An 18,262-nucleotide genomic window follows, 5' to 3' on the forward strand; every position below is an offset into this window, starting at 1 on the left:
CTCCACATTGGCAGTTTGCTACTTTTAAACATGGTGGGAAAGAAAATGTGTTGCAAAATTCTAAAACGACAGCTATGAACGTAGCCAGAAGTCACAGAGTTCTCCTCAAGCGGAGCTGACGGGGATCATAGGCACAAACACCACGTTCATTATATGGCGTCCCAGCGAGCTGCCGGAGCAATCACAGGCATGCTGTGAGGAACAAGTTCAGCAGCAGGACAGCGCAAGAGCTGCCAAAACAGACAAACCATTGACGGCAGCAATTTGCTGAATCTAGGCGGATCATCGACGCCAACAACCCGCAACCATGCAATCTGTAAGCCTGGATTTATGATTCTGATGCTCAACCAGGTCCCGGGGTGCAGAGGCGCAGCACTCCATTACTAGGGCTGATAATACGGTTTAGTTCCCATTTAACTGGGACTAATGGGGCTGCGGTCTAGGCAAACAGCCGATTATGGATTGTGCCAAGAGTCAGAAAGATGATGGTCTATCTTATAAAGAACTGAAGAACCCTTTTAGGGTGTGTTTACATGTTGAGGTTTTCATGTGAAGGTTTTGAAGGAATTCTGGGAATCCTGGTTAGAATATACAGACATTAATAACATTATTGGACATCTAAAAGTCCTCTAAGATATGACTCCAAGTGCCACTGAACTTCATCTCTGGGGAGTCTGTGTGGTCCTAAAGGGTCTTGGCAAATTGAGGCCCAGATTAAATAACTGACCCCTACTAGCAAAACTCATAGTAACAGCAGAGCACTGCTACACCGTCCCCATAACGGAGAATAGGAGCAACGCAAAGAGTGAAGCTCAATCCTGCTACGTTCCTTCTGCACCTCCCACTCTTCTCCATGGCAGTTCTATGGACAGCGCAGAGCAGCAGGGCTCCAATAAGGTCAAGCGCTGCCAAGATGGGAAGAACCCTTTAAAACAAACCTAACAGGCAATCACCAAACTTGCTGTCCTATCTGAGAGCAAATATATAGGCATGTAAGAGAGAGAAGCTGAGCTGTGTGATATATAGGGGTATATGATAGAGGAGAGAAGCTGAGCTGTGTGATATATAGGGGTATAGGATAGAGGAGAGAAGCTGAGCTGTGTGATATATAGGGGTATCGGATAGAGGAGAGAAGCTGAGCTGTGTGATATATAGGGGTATAGGATAGAGGAGAGAAGCTGAGCTGTGTGATATATAGGGGTATAGGATAGAGGAGAGAAGCTGAGCTGTGTGATATATAGGGGTATAGGAGAGAAGCTGAGCTGTGTGATATATAGGGGTATAGGATAGAGGAGAGAAGCTGAGCTGTGTGATATATAGGGGTATGTGATAGAGGAGAGAAGCTGAGCTGTGTGATATATAGGGGTATAGGATAGAGGAGAGAAGCTGAGCTGTGTGATATATAGGGGTATAGGATAGAGGAGAGAAGCTGAGCTGTGTGATATATAGGGGTATAGGATAGAGGAGAGAAGCTGAGCTGTGTGATATATAGGGTTATATGATAGAGGAGAGAAGCTGAGCTGTGTGATATATAGGGGTATGTGATAGAGGAGAGAAGCTGAGCTGTGTGATATATAGGGTTATGTGATAGAGGAGAGAAGCTGAGCTGTGTGATATATAGGGGTATAGGATAGAGGAGAGAAGCTGAGCTGTGTGATATATAGGGGTATAGGATAGAGGAGAGAAGCTGAGCTGTGTGATATATAGGGGTATAGGATAGAGGAGAGAAGCTGAGCTGTGTGATATATAGGGTTATAGGATAGAGGAGAGAAGCTGAGCTGTGTGATATATAGGGGTATAGGATAGAGGAGAGAAGCTGAGCTGTGTGATATATAGGGGTATAGGATAGAGGAGAGAAGCTGAGCTGTGTGATATATAGGGGTATAGGATAGAGGAGAGAAGCTGAGCTGTGTGATATATAGGGGTATAGGATAGAGGAGAGAAGCTGAGCTGTGTGATATATAGGGGTATAGGATAGAGGAGAGAAGCTGAGCTGTGTGATATATAGGGGTATAGGATAGAGGAGAGAAGCTGAGCTGTGTGATATATAGGGGTATGTGATAGAGGAGAGAAGCTGAGCTGTGTGATATATAGGGTTATAGGATAGAGGAGAGAAGCTGAGCTGTGTGATATATAGGGGTATAGGATAGAGGAGAGAAGCTGAGCTGTGTGATATATAGGGGTAGAGGAGAGAAGCTGAGCTGTGTGATATATAGGGGTATAGGATAGAGGAGAGAAGCTGAGCTGTGTGATATATAGGGGTATAGGATAGAGGAGAGAAGCTGAGCTGTGTGATATATAGGGGTATAGGATAGAGGAGAGAAGCTGAGCTGTGTGATATATAGGGGTAGAGGAGAGAAGCTGAGCTGTGTGATATATAGGGGTATAGGATAGAGGAGAGAAGCTGAGCTGTGTGATATATAGGGGTATAGGATAGAGGAGAGAAGCTGAGCTGTGTGATATATAGGGGTATAGGAGAGAAGCTGAGCTGTGTGATATATAGGGGTATGTGATAGAGGAGAGAAGCTGAGCTGTGTGATATATAGGGGTATAGGATAGAGGAGAGAAGCTGAGCTGTGTGATATATAGGGGTATAGGATAGAGGAGAGAAGCTAAGCTGTGTGATATATAGGGGTATAGGATAGAGGAGAGAAGCTGAGCTGTGTGATATATAGGGGGTATAGGATAGAGGAGAGAAGCTGAGCTGTGTGATATATAGGGGTATAGGATAGAGGAGAGAAGCTGAGCTGTGTGATATATAGGGGTATAGGATAGAGGAGAGAAGCTGAGCTGTGTGATATATAGGGGTATATGATAGAGGAGAGAAGCTGAGCTCTGATGTAGGGGTTGGTGTGATTTGGGGAAGGATTTGGCTAGAACACAGTGCACATGCTGCTTCCTCCAGCTACACGATGGCTGACTGCTTTCCCCCCCATCACATCCTGCGCTCAGATAACGTTACCTCGTACCTTACAGGTTTACCGGACAGGTTTGCTTTATATCCAGAGCTGTAAGTCCTGGTAGCGCCGGCCGGCTATGGCAGAGCACACAATGTACACACAAGGCCCGGGGTTACTGCAGGGCACTAACATGTTTATCTGCAAGTTCTAACAAGGCAGCAAAACGTACAATTATACGGCAAAGCGACGCGCCACCAATTATGGTAAGACGTGACGTGCCCTAGAGGCCTGTGCACACACACATAAAACCTTCCAAATAACAGTGTGAGGAGCAGGCCAAAATCTGGCCCCATTACAGTTACCCAAGTGTTATTGGAGGTGGGAAATACCTGGAGGCCTGGCAGTGATGGATATAGATTATATATACATACACATATATATACATACACACACACATATACTGTATATACACACACACACACACACACACCTTAAAGGCACAGCCCGCAGACGTGTAAAGGATTCCCTGCTCGCCACCCCAGCAGCTCTAGATAAATGTCTGCTCTGCGGGGGGGGGGGGGGGGTTTATAGGAACCAGAGGAGCGTCATGAGACCAGGGAGGGGGTTTAGATGGGGAGCAGGGACTTTATTACGTGTCCTCCAGTTTACAGCCCCAAAAAACCTTTTGCAAGCTTAGATGTAGCGTCCCCAGGACTGTGCACGATGGATGATCGCTCGCAGCGCTTCAGGGGAACGCAACATTTGCCTAGGCCGCATTGGTTGCCTGTTAACCAGCAGCAGGAGCGCTTCTTATAAGCTGACTTTACATAGGCTCCTCCACCCTACAAATCACAGCTGTGGAACTACAAGACCCAGCCATATGAGGGGAGTATATACACAATACTAGCCTCTGCCTGCGGCCTCGTCTCCGGCTTGTTGGCGCCGATGATCCACCTATATTCAGCAAATTGCTGCCGTCGATGGTTTGCCTGCTTCGGCAGCTCTCAAGCTGTCCTGCTGCTGAACTTGTTCCTCACACTGTGCCGGTGATTGTTCCAGCATGTCAGCAGCTGGCTGGGACGTCATATAATGAGCGTGCTGTTGGCGCTAATGATCCACAGGCTCCGGCGTTTTGGCAGCTCAAGCTGGCCTACCGCTGAACCTTTTCTTGCACTGTGCCTGTGATTGTTCCGGCATCTCACAATGTACACAATGGACTGAGGGTTAGTGTGTGTTTACACAGAGAGATAACAGCCCTGACTTTCTCAGAAGCGGAGAGAAGAGCAGTGTAATATAGTATGTGAACATAAATTCATAACAGTAGTGAAGCCATGTCATTTACCAGGATACAAAGTAGCCTATATTTTAATCAAGGTTACAATCTATGTGCTAATTTCATTCAAATCCACTCAGTATTAGTAAGTAGGAAGGATAGGAAGGATACATGTATACTATAGGAAGGGTAAGAAGGTGGGAGTATATACAATATGCTATAGGAGGAGTAAGTAGGTATATGGAGTATATATACAATATACATGTATACTATAGGAAGAGTAAGAAGGTGGGAGTATACACATTATACATGTATACTATAGGAGGAGTAAGTAGGTATGAGGAGTATATATACAATATACATGTATACTATAGGAAGAGTAAGTAGGTAGGTATATGGTGTATATATACACACACAATACACATGTATACTATAGGAAGGGTAAGAAGGTATGTGGAGTATATATACAATATACATGTATACTATAGGAGGAGTAAGTAGGTATATGGAGTACTAGCTGTTACCCGTGACTTGGTCTGCGGTGATTGTAGCAGTGGGTATATACAGGCGCGGGTAAGGATTTCGTACTGTGTATAAGGTCTGGGATATGAAATGTAACTTTGTATCTTGTTGTTGCTGTAATTCAGAGAATCCGTGAGACTTTTGTGTTGCAGTTACTTTGTATTAGAGCTGCTATATATACGGTGTTGTGAGAAACTTTACATAGTGACTTTGGGACAGAAGTATTTGAAGTTAACCCTTTCCCGCCGATGGCATTTTTTTGATTTTCGTTTTTCACTCCCCTCCTTCTAAACCCCATAACTTTTTTATTTCTCCGCTCCCAGAGCCATATGAGGTCTTAATTTTTCCTGGGACAAATTTTTCTTCATGATGCCGCCATTATTTATTCTATATAATGTACTGGGAAGCAGGGAAAAAATTCTGAATGGGGTGGATTTGATGAAAAAATGCAGTTCTGCGACTTTCTTACGGGCTTTGGTTTTACAGCGTTCACTGTGCAACCAAAATGACATGTCCCCTGTATTCTGTGCTTCGTTATGATTCCGGGGATACCAAATTTATATGGTTTTATTTACATTTTGACCCCTTAAAAAAATCCCAAACTGTGTTAAAAAATTATTTTTTGAAAAGTCGCCATATTCCGACAGCCGTAACTTTTTTATACGTGCGTATACGGGGATGTATAGGGCGTCTTTTTTTGCGGGACAGGGTGCACTTTGTAGTTCTACCATTTTCGGGAAATGTTATTGCTTTGATCACTTTTTATTAAATTTTTTATCAGAATCAAAACAGTGAAAAAATGGCGGTTTGGCAATTTTGACCATTTTTCCCGCTACGGCGTTTACCGAACAGGAAAAATATTTGTATATCTTTGTAGAGCGGGCGATTTCGGACGTGGGGATACCTAACATGTATGTGTTTCACAGTATTTAACTACTTTTATATGTGTTCAAGGGAAAGGGGGGTGATTTGAATTTTTAATCCTTTTTATTTTTATTTTTTTACTTTTTATAAACTTTTTTTTTTGCATTTATTAGACCTCCTAGGGGTATTGACATGGGTGGGCGGTGTCGCGGATTGTCAGAGCGGTGGGGGTCGGCAAACATGGCTGCTCCGGAGCGTTAAAGAGAACCTCCTGGAGAATCGTTAAGGTGAGGGGCAAAGTGGTAAAGTCTATGTATATGTGATTGTGTGGGGTCAGGGGCGAGGCTGAAGAGGGCAATAGGAATTTTGTGGCTTGCTATGGTCCAAAGTGTGTTAGATTGCAGAGATGGTGGTGTGAGTTTGGGTTTTGTGGGGGTCCTGGCACAAACGTATGTGCGCTATTGTGACAAAAAGTAGCCTATTGCGCAATCGGGTGTATTAACTATGTTTGTGGAAAATTTCAGCCAAATCGGTCGAGCGGTTTTTCCGTGATTGAGGAACAAACATCCGAACATCCAAACTCACAAACCCACAAACTTTCACATTTATAATATTAATAGGATAGGATATACATGTATACTATAGGAGGAGTAAGTAGGTAGGTATATGGTGTATATATACAATACACATGTATACTATAGGAGGAGTAAGTAGGTATATGGAGTATATACAATATACATGTATACTATAGGAGGAGTAAGTAGGTATATGGAGTATATATACAATACACATGTATACTATAGGAGGAGTAAGTAGGTATATGGAGTATATACAATATACATGTATACTATAGGAGGAGTAAGTAGGTATATGGAGTATATACAATATACATGTATACTATAGGAGGAGTAAGTAGGTATATGGAGTATATACACAATATACATGCGAATATCTTGCCTCTTCTGGTGTTGTGGACGTGCGTCTTGATGAGGCTGTGCAGGGTGTAGATATGGTCTGTGGTGCGGTGGTTTGGCATGAACCCTGCTTGGTTCTTGCTGAGGACCCCGTGTTGTGTGAGGAAGGTGAGGATTCTGTTATTGATGATGCTGTTGAACAGTTTCCCCAGCTATGTGCTGCTGACGCAGATCCCTCTGTAGTTGTTGGGGTCATATTGGTCCCCATTCTTGTAGATGGGGGTTATGAGCCCTTTGTTCCAGTCTTCGGGGAAGTGTCCAGCATTGAGCACGAGGGTGAATAGCTTTGCCAGTGCCGTGTGTATTGCTGGAGGGCTGTATTTGATCATCTCTGGTAGGATGCCGTCAGGGCCACTGGCCTTTTTGCCTTTCAGCAGGACAATTCTTTCCTGTATATCTTTTATGGTGATTGGTGAGTCCAGAGGGTTCTGGAAGTCTTTGATGACTTTCTCCATGTCCCTCAGTTTGGTGATTATCTGTTGCTGTTCTGGAGTTAGTTCTTCTTCTGGGATGTTTTTGTAGAGACCTCTGAAGTAGTTGAGCCAGATATTGCCATTTTGGATGTGGAGAGAGTTTTTCTTGGGCTTTGTGCCCATGTGGTGCCAGGTCTCCCAGAATGAGCTGTCCTGGAGGGAGTCCTCTAGTTGCTCGATTTTGTGGGAGAGGTATCTCTGTTTCTTCTCTCTGAGGGTGCCCTTGTATTTCTTGCATAGATTGCTGTAGGCTTCCCTCACCTCCTTGTTGTTGGGGTCCCTGTGTTTTTGGTTGGAGGCTGTTCTTAGGGTATGGCGTAGTGCTTTGCAGTCGCTGTCGAACCATTTGTGGGACTGTTTGTTGGTTTGTCTTATGGGTATGGTTGGTTTCAGGCCTGCTAGTTCTGCTGTGGTCTGTAGGATGTACTTGAGATCCTTCACAGCTCTGGTGACTCCCTGTTGGTCTGGCTGATAGGTGTTTGTATGGAAGTTTGTGAGCAGTGTCTTGATTTCGGGTCGGTTGGTTGCGTTGCTATATTCTATCGCCTGTTGGTTGGCCCATTTGAAATGTCTTGGTAGGTTGTAGAGGCCGGACTGTTGGGGCTCATGTGTGGGTGTTTTGTTCCTGGTTCTCATGTATAGTAGGATCTGGTTGTGGTCTGATAGATGGGAGTCAGGTGCGATTGTGAAGTCTTCAATGTCTGACAGGTCTGCGTCTGTAATGGCATAGTCCACCACGCTGTTGCCCACTTGAGAGTTTAGTGTGAAGCGTCCTCTGGGATCGCCTGTGGTACGTCCGTTTATTATGTACAGTCCTAGGCTTCGGCACATGTTCAGCAGTTGTCTCCCACTCTTGTTGACAATTCTGTCTTGGCTGTTTCTTCTTGTCTGTGTGGGTACTGGGTGGTGGATCTCACTACTGTGCATATGTGGGTTGTCGTCAGGAGGCAGGTAGTCTAACTCTGTGCCTGCTTCGTGGACTTTAAGAAGGCGTTTGATTCAGTATGGCACCCAGGCCTACTTCTAAAACTCCTAGAGAGTGGAATAGGAGGAAGAACGTACGACGTCATCAAGAGCTCCTACACCGGAAACCAGTGCAGTGTGAAGGTGAATGGGAAAAGGACCGCATACTTCCAACAGGCCCGAGGGGTCAGACAAGGCTGTAGCCTGAGCCCAACGCTCTTCAACATCTATATCAATGAACTGGCTACAGCCCTGGAGGCCTCACCAACTCCAGGCCTCACCCTGAACAATCGAGAGGTGAAGTTCCTGCTATACGCCGATGACCTCCTACTCCTGGCCCCCACCGAGAAAGACCTCCAAGAAAGCCTGTCAGTGCTGGAAAAATTCAGCACCACATGGGCCCTACCCATCAACCAGAAGAAGACCAAAATCATGGTATTCCAGAAGAAGGGCCACAATAAAGCCTCCACCACCCCACAATTCACACTGAACGGCTCCACACTGGAGAAAACCAACAGCTACACCTACCTGGGGCTGGAGCTCAGCCAATCAGGAAGCTTCAAAGCAGCAATAGAAACCCTGAAAGCAAAAGCCTGCAGAACCTTCTACGCCATCAGAAGACAACTGTACCACCTCAAACCACCGGTGAGGGTCTGGCTGAAGATATTTGACGCAGTCATCACCCCGATCCTTCTCTATGGCAGCGAGGTTTGGGGCCCAGCCACCTACCCAGACCAGTCAAGGTGGGATTCCAGCCCAACAGAGAACTTCCACCTGGAGTTCTGCAAATACCTGCTCCATGTCCATCGCAACACCACCAACATAGCCTGCAGGGCAGAGCTAGGCAGACTCCCCCTATGGCTCACCATACAGAAGAGGGCGCTAGCTTTCCAGGCACACATCCAGGGGAGCGACTCCTACCACCACCAAGCATGGCTAAGCCACCTGAGCAAACCAGACATTCAACAACCAAACAGCAGCCAACCACCAAACCAAAAACACCAACAGATGATAACCAAGGCCGAAATAAAGGTGACCACAGAGGCAAACAGAGAGCGGTACATTGAAGAATGGAGAAATGAAATAAATAACTCCAAGAAACTCACCAATGTGTACCAATCCCTACAAAGGGACTACACCATGGCCACCTACCTGGAGAGAATACGCCACCCCAAGCACAGACAGACCCTGAGCCGGTACAGACTGAGCGCCCACAACCTAGAGATAGAGACGGGGCGATACAGGCAGACGTACAAGCCACGGGAGAAGAGACTGTGCCAGCACTGTGACCAGGGGGCCCTAGAAGACCAGACCCACTTCCTGCTACACTGCACCAAATACTCAGCTGTGAGGGCCGTCTACTACCAAAGACTCTCTGCCCACATCCCAGACTGGGAGAAGAGGAAACTCTACATCCTACTGGGAGAAGAAGAGGCCACTGTGGAGATCGCTGCCCAATACGTGTCCAGCTGTCACCAAACCAGAGGAAGATGAGACTCCATGGACTGTTATATTTATCCCAAAACACCCGCCCCACCCACCCCCACCCCCACCTCCCCATATAGCAGTCACCAACGAAGAGGAAGATGAGACTCCATGGACTGTTATAACCGAACCCCCCCCCCCCATTCCCACCACCCACCCACCCCAACTCCCCCCACCCCCCACCCACCCACTTTACTAGCTTTGGCAATGCCAAATACCTATTCGGACGTGCCAATAAAGCATTTTTGATTTGATTGATATACAATATACATGTATACTATAGGAGGAGTAGGTAGGTATATGGAGTATATACAATATACATGTATACTATAGGAGGAGTAAGTAGGTATATGGAGTATATACAATATACATGTATACTATAGGAGGAGTAAGTAGGTATGTGGAGTATATATACAATATACATGTATACTATAGGAGGAGTAAGTAGGTATATGGAGTATATATACAATATACATGTATACTATAGGAGGAGTAAGTCGGTATATGGAGTATATACAATATACATGTATACTATAGGAGGAGTAAGTAGGTATGTGGAGTATATACACAATATACATGTATACTATAGGAGGAGCAAGTAGGTATATGGAGTATATACAATATACATGTATACTATAGGAGGAGTAAGTCGGTATATGGAGTATATACAATATACATGTATACTATAGGAGGAGTAAGTAGGTATGTGGAGTATATACAATATACATGTATACTATAGGAGGAGTAAGTAGGTATATGGAGTATATACAATATACTATAGGAGGAGTAAGTAGGTAGGTATATGGAGTATATATACAATATACATGTATACTATAGGAGGAGTAAGTAGGTATATGGAGTATATACACAATATACATGTATACTATAGGAGGAGTAAGTAGGTATATGGAGTATATATACAATATACATGTATACTATAGGAGGAGTAAGTAGGTATATGGAGTATATATACAATATACATGTATACTATAGGAGGAGTAAGTAGGTAGGTATATGGTGTATATATACACAATATACATGTATACTATAGGAGGAGTAAGTAGGTATATGGAGTATATATACAATACACATGTATACTATAGGAGGAGTAAGTAGGTATATGGAGTATATACACAATATACATGTATACTATAGGAGGAGTAAGTAGGTATATGGAGTATATACACAATATACATGTATACTATAGGAGGAGTAGGTAGGTATATGGAGTATATACAATATACATGTATACTATAGGAGGAGCAAGTAGGTATATGGAGTATATACAATATACATGTACACTATAGGAGGAGTAAGTAGGTATATGGAGTATATACACAATATACATGTATACTATAGGAGGAGTAAGTAGGTATATGGAGTATATACAATATACATGTACACTATAGGAGGAGTAAGTAGGTATATGGAGTATATACAATATACATGTATACTATAGGAGGAGTAAGTAGGTATATGGAGTATATACACAATATACATGTATACTATAGGAGGAGTAGGTAGGTATATGGAGTATATACAATATACATGTATACTATAGGAGGAGCAAGTAGGTATATGGAGTATATACAATATACATGTACACTATAGGAGGAGTAAGTAGGTATATGGAGTATATACACAATATACATGTATACTATAGGAGGAGTAAGTAGGTATATGGAGTATATACAATATACATGTACACTATAGGAGGAGTAAGTAGGTATATGGAGTATATACAATATACATGTATACTATAGGAGGAGTAAGTAGGTATATGGTGTATATATACAATACACATGTATACTATAGGAAGAGTAAGTAGGTAGGTATATGGTGTATATATACACAATATACATGTATACTATAGGAGGAGTAAGTAGGTATATGGAGTATATATACAATATACATGTACACTATAGGAGGAGTAAGTAGGTATATGGAGTATATACACAATATACATGTATACTATAGGAAGAGTAAGTAGGTATATGGTGTATGTACAATATAAAAGTATACTATAGGAGGAGTAGGTAGGTATATGGTGTATATATACAATACACATGTATACTATAGGAGGAGTAAGTAGGTATATGGAGTATATACAATATACATGTATACTATAGGAGGAGTAAGTAGGTATATGGAGTATATACAATATACATGTATACTATAGGAAGAGTAAGTAGGTATATGGAGTATATACAATATACATGTATACTATAGGAGGAGTAAGTAGGTATATGGAGTATATATACACACACAATACACATGTATACTATAGGAGGAGTAAGTAGGTATATGGAGTATATACAATATACATGTATACTATAGGAAGAGTAAGTAGGTATATGGAGTATATACAATATACATGTATACTATAGGAGGAGTAAGTAGGTATATGGAGTATATATACACACACAATACACATGTATACTATAGGAGGAGTAGGTATATGGAGTATATATACAATACACATGTATACTATAGGAGGAGTAAGTAGGTATATGGAGTATATACAATACACATGTATACTATAGGAGGAGTAAGTAGGTATATGGAGTATATATACACACACACACAATACACATGTATACTATAGGAGGAGTAGGTATATGGAGTATATATATACAATACACATGTATACTATGGAGGAGTAGGTATATGGAGTATATATACAATACTACATGTATACAAGGGTGCACCTAGGAGTGAGCGCTCGGGCCTGAGGCCGGTACATTATCACCACATAGTAAGATAAAGATATTACACACAATGTAGAAAGAGCGACGGCATCAGCAAATTTCCATAAAAAGCCACCGCTATAAACCTCCTGCACAATAGAGAGCAGAATTATTTACTAGGCAAATCCTTCACAATGTAACTCTCCATACAGCCATATACTAAAGCCGCCCCTTTCAGGTTGTCCAGGGTTAGAAAAACAGCGCCAAACCTGGTGCACAGATGGGGCAGATGTATTAATACTGGTGCAAGATATAATAAATGTCAGGACGAGATGTTCCCTGGCCTTGGCCACTCACATCTGCAGAATGAGGAAAACAGGGCAGGTGTCGCAGATTTGGTACAAGAAAGGGTCATGTGCACCCATGTCACCCCTCTACACCAGAAAACTGGCCGGGTGGGGTAATAAACTGCCCCATTATGTTTAGTATTGCAGTTCTGCCACATTCAGCTGCAATACCAGACACAAGCTAAGGACAGGAGTGGCGCTGCTCCAGGAGGATTGCAGTCTGGATTTCTAATGCTGAGCAACCATTTTTGGTGAGGATATGTGATGAAACAGCACGTTCTGCCTAAGGCTGGGCTATAAAGTTATTATATGGGTTGTGCCATTAAGAACACTTGTACCCAAGCCACAAGAGAAGGGTCAGATGGCTGAGGGTCCGACTGCCGGACCCCCCTAAAGCCTCATTGTGACTGTAGCACCACTTGTACCCAAGCCACAAGAGAAGGGTCAGATGGCTGAGGGTCCGACTGCCGGACCCCCCTAAAGCCTCATTGTGACTGTAGCACCACTTGTACCCAAGCCACAAGAGAAGGGTCAGATCGCTGAGGGTCCGACTGCCGGACCCCCCTAAAGCCTCATTGTGACTGTAGCACCACTTGTACCCAAGCCACAAGAGAAGGGTCAGATCGCTGAGGGTCCGACTGCCGGACCCCCCCCCCCCCCCCTAAAGCCTCATTGTGACTGTAGCACCACTTGTACCCAAGCCACAAGAGAAGGGTCAGATGGCTGAGGGTCCGACTGCCGGACCCCCCTAAAGCCTCATTGTGACTGTAGCACCACTTGTACCCAAGCCACAAGAGAAGGGTCAGATGGCTGAGGGTCCGACTGCCGGACCCCCCTAAAGCCTCATTGTGACTGTAGCACCACTTGTACCCAAGCCACAAGAGAAGGGTCAGATCGCTGAGGGTCCGACTGCCGGACCCCCCTAAAGCCTCATTGTGACTGTAGCACCACTTGTACCCAAGCCACAAGAGAAGGGTCAGATCGCTGAGGGTCCGACTGCCGGACCCCCCTAAAGCCTCATTGTGACTGTAGCACCACTTGTACCCAAGCCACAAGAGAAGGGTCAGATCGCTGAGGGTCCGACTGCCGGACCCCCCCCCCCCCCCCCCTAAAGCCTCATTGTGACTGTAGCACCACTTGCATAACAAGAGCTCCATTCACTTCCTATGGGGCTGCCAGAGATTACAATCCCAGTCGCCCCATAGCAGCAATCTTAAACTTGCACTCCATGCTTTGTGCACCCCTTTAATCCAGGCCATCTCCTTTAACTAATGCTCTGTATCAGCTGTTAGCAGGGAGACAAGCAATAATGTAAGTGATGACAATGGCGGCCCCGATGGTTGTGCAGTCACCACCTCATTGGGAATCTTTACCCCATATAAGAGGCCGAATATTACAGGGACAGTTATATTCTCCAATTATCCAAAAGAGGCAGAAAAAAAAAAAAAAGATTCCCTTATTCCCGAGACGAGCGCTCCCCGCCCCCCTCAGTAGTGATTTACTTGCTGCGGTATAGAAATGCAGACACATGGCCTGCAAAATAATGCAGTGCACCATGCAGGCAAGTGCGGGCCCTGGGCGACCTGTCCCCTGGACACCCCAACATGGCTGACAGGTCTTTCCTTCTATACAAATAGGGAGACCTGTCAGTCAAAGCCAATGCTAAGCCAGGATCTCTCCGAAGGCCTGCAGTATGGCGAGACCGTACACAATAGGTCACAAAATCCCAATCCTCCTCCTACCCCCAGGGAGTAATAAAGCTCGCCAGTGCACCCCCCCGTCTTATTACTAACGTACACCCCATTACGTGTAAGACAGCTGGCGAGGCCGAATCTCTCCCCCTCCTCTGCAGGCTGCCCAACTCTTAGCCATAAAGCCTAAACACTGCAGGGACAAGGCCATTAAAGGGTTACAGCACAAATTAACCCCCCCCGCCCCCCTTTATTCACAGGAGGTCGCGTGGACTCGGCTTCTCTTCGGCAGTCCTATAGGGATGAATGAAGCAACCGCGCATGCACAACCACCACTTTACCCTAAAGGGGAAGGGGCTCAGGACCCCTAGATTTGTCATCTCTACCTTCATTAGTGGGACAACATTGGCTGAACTCGTAGACTTTGGCAAGACTGGCAGACCATGAAATGTGAGAGTCCCCCAAGTGCAGCTAATGGGAGAGAGAAGGATCAGGCACACGGATTTCAACATGTCCAATCCTTCAGTTCTCAGAGGTGTCTGGCAGCAGAATATTCCCCTGTGAGGGACATATGCAAGGTCAAGTGTGTAGGGGGTAAGGAGGTGACAAGGTGCAACTGTAGGGTCCAACATAGCAAAACTCAACAGGTCTGATCCTCATATCAAAAATGTGACAACAGTCAATGGGTCCCCAAAACTAGCGAGCGGGACATTAGATCTGGGCACGTAACGTACCAAGCAACATTGAGTGCCGGCGGCGGCCTGTTCTATCGCTCTCCCTATGGCAGCACACATGCACACTCGGCTGGGGGAGTCAGGATAGATTATATAATGTCTCGTGTACACTGACGCGCTGCAGGAGGATAGATATCATTACATTCTCTCTCATATATATAGATAGATAGATAGATAGATAGATAGATAGAGAGGGAGAGAGAGAGATATATATATATATACACACACACACACATGCACACTCGGCTGGGGGAGTCAGGATAGATTATATAATGTCTCGTGTACACTGACGCGCTGCAGGAGGATAGATATCATTACATTCTCTCTCATATATATAGATAGATAGATAGATAGATAGATAGATAGATAGATAGATAGAGAGGGAGAGAGAGAGATATATATATATATACACACACACATGCACACTCGGCTGGGGGAGTCAGGATAGATTATATAATGTCTCGTGTACACTGACGCGCTGCAGGAGGATAGATATCATTTATACATATAGAGATATATAATATATATACACACACACGCGCAGAATATGACCAGAGACTGGCACACATTGCTGGAGCTTGGAAGGTACCAAACTATTGCCAAGTAATTTGAAGGGATTGTCCAAAACTTAAAAAAATAAAATAATTAAACGGCTGCTCTGTGAAAAACAGCGCCACACTTGTCAAGCAGTTGGGTGTGGTACTGCGGCTTCGTTCCATTTACTTCCAAGGAGCCGGACTGTAACTCACACCCTGGAGACAGGTACGGCATTGTTCTAGAAGTAAGCATGTTGGTCTAGTCTTGTTAACCCTTTTTGGGCCCCATGCACAAGGGCAGTCCATACAGAAGATGGATTCCGTGGTCTGCACCCACTGAAGCGTGGCCATGCCTTGCATCATCGTGATCTGGAGATAGTGGGGAGTTCCCGGCCGTCTCTTGACCAGGTTCGGACCAGTAGATCCAGCCAATTCATGGGCCAGATTTTGGGGCCGGGGTTGCACTGCAGAATGGGCGGGGCTTCAGGGGACAGGCCTGTCAATCATTTAGATGGCTGGCAGAGCTGCAGCACTGGAAGGCTTTCCTTGTGTCCAGTGGATGCATCACAGTGTGAACACAGCCTTATTCTATAGTGATGACATCTTACCTTATACAAACCTCCACGGTCACATGACGCTAATGGATATGGTAGAATAGGTTTCTTGCAGCCTGTGCATATATTGATGGTGACCTAGCTTGGCCTCTGAGGAGGGGGATACGTTGCGGCACAACTCAATGGGCACATAGTAAACAGCCAGGCACAAATCCCATTACTCTCAGCATCACTGCACCCTCTGTTGCTTGCCCGCCATACCCTCTCCTCTGGTTACCCCACCGTCTGGCATGGGCAGCGTGTTCAGACAGCGCTCTAGTAAAGCCGTGCCCAGACACATGAAGCCGCTGCGATCCCCCACCCATAGATGCAGAGCAAAAACCTCTCTAGTGGTGGAGCCTAGAAACCCCCATCAGAGCAGATCGCACATAATGGACCGTATCAGCGCAGGCGAGGAAGGCGGCGAGACTGCTGTCAATCAAGGGTGGCGATAATTAAAAGCCCCCGGGTAAATGAAAGGGGAGGGGGAGGGGATACGGCTACTAATCAGCAAATAAGCCTCATTACAGCTTCCGTGCACAAATCCGCACTATTCCTCGCATTAACCCCTTCCACACCCGACATAGAAACAACTGGAATCCAGGCGGCCCAGACATTCACCAAACAATGAGCAGGATCTCAGAGTGCCATACAGTTAGTGATGATGTCACAGGTGGCTGGATATTTACTGACAAACATCATGGGGTCCACGCCAATCACACCACGAAGGGTTTCTATGTAGCACAACATCAACAGTGACAGGGTGTAGATTACTGCAAAGCATCATGCACATGAGGCGGCAGCAGCACCCCGCCTGTGAGTGGGAGACACTGCACCAACACACTGCTGGAGAGTGAGAGCCCCCGCACACACACACACACAGCCCGGACCAGCTGCCATCAGCCCGGACAGGCACGGCGGCCATTAGCAGCAGGCGCTTCCGTGGCTCGCCTGGGGCCCAGCAGCTCCCTCTGCAATGCGGCCGTTCTTACCATGGTGTCCGCTCGGTGCCGCGCTGGCTGCTCTGGGGGTGACGGAGGGGCTGAAGCCGCGTTGATAGGTCAGCTGTGAGAACGAGGCCCCGGCTGGAGAACGACGACGCTTCTTCACTGAGCCGCAGCCTCGGACTAGGGGGAGAGCGGGCAGCGGTGCCTGGGAGGGAGCGGGAGGGCTGGCCTTGACGTCACGCTGTGGCTGGGCGGAGCTTCGTGCCGTTACGTCCGGGTACTTTGGGGAAACGTCGCCTGTCCCGCAGTGTGCGTCGTGACGTCATTACGAAGCGATATCTGAGTGTATGAGCGCCATGTTGGATGAGGGCAGGAATGGCCAAATTGGAGGTTTTCGATTGCGGTTGGGCTGGGGAACAAGTCATGGCGGGACTTTTAGATCTCTAGAAAGTAATAATGGGATTTTTAGGTAATTTAGTGCTGCATGAGGGCATCTTCACTGGAAAAAAAGAAATAAAATACTGTAAACTGACATATTTTCCACGCAGAACCTGTGGAAAAGCGGTTGTGCGACTTGCAGCATTGACTACTCTACGTCTGTGTACAGTCTATTGTAGACGCCGTACAGACAGAACGCAGATCTGTGCTAAGGCCTAATTCACACTTGCAATGGAGCCAGACGCCGGCTGCAAAATAAAAGGTTTATTGTTAATAATCTCATAGAAATATTAATATTGTGTAATTAGAAGCATGTGTGATATTTACGGAATTCAGTCACTGGCTTTTATATTCAACACAAAAAAGAAACGCCGGACGAGGTGGCGAAAGACCCCGTATAAAACGATATGTGGCGATTAACAACAACTACTTTATGTCCCAGCCAACAGATCTTGGTGCCAAAGAACAGAACAATGACATGGGGGACGATAAGACAACACAGACAATCGTACCAGCCAATATGATGCCAAGTGGATATCGTGTCCTCACCCCACAAACTAATGTGTGACCAGAGGAAACATAAAACAACTAAAAGAAGGGAAATGATAGGAAGGGATGAGATCAATGGCGCTACGAGAATGGGAAACCTACAGTCGTCCTGGAAAAAACTAGAAGAGAGACTTGGACAGTATAATGATACCTGGAGGTCAATGAATAGAGGCTTGAAGCGACCTCAAAATACTTCCCTAGCCGGGTCCCCTCCCTACCTGAAGCCTCCGCCCCGTCAGACAGGCAAATGTAAACTGTATGGGGAGACACAAGGCTTAATATGAAG

General features: G+C 45.5%; 1 protein-coding gene across 1 annotated transcript in view; it reads right to left on the reverse strand.

Moving 5' to 3' along the window:
• The window catches only part of PPP3R1 (protein phosphatase 3 regulatory subunit B, alpha), a 58,851-nt gene extending 41,629 nt beyond the window's left edge, over positions 1 to 17,222 (reverse strand). Inside the window, exon 1 of the mRNA XM_075261937.1 lies at positions 17,035 to 17,222. Coding sequence (XP_075118038.1) covers positions 17,035 to 17,037 — 3 coding nt within the window. The 5' untranslated portion in view covers positions 17,038 to 17,222. The remainder of the gene's footprint in view (positions 1 to 17,034) is intronic.
• Between the last annotated feature and the right edge of the window lie 1,040 nt (positions 17,223 to 18,262).

The sequence above is a fragment of the Leptodactylus fuscus genome, unplaced genomic scaffold (assembly GCF_031893055.1).
Source record: "Leptodactylus fuscus isolate aLepFus1 unplaced genomic scaffold, aLepFus1.hap2 HAP2_SCAFFOLD_66, whole genome shotgun sequence".
NCBI classification, from domain to species: Eukaryota; Metazoa; Chordata; class Amphibia; order Anura; family Leptodactylidae; genus Leptodactylus; species Leptodactylus fuscus.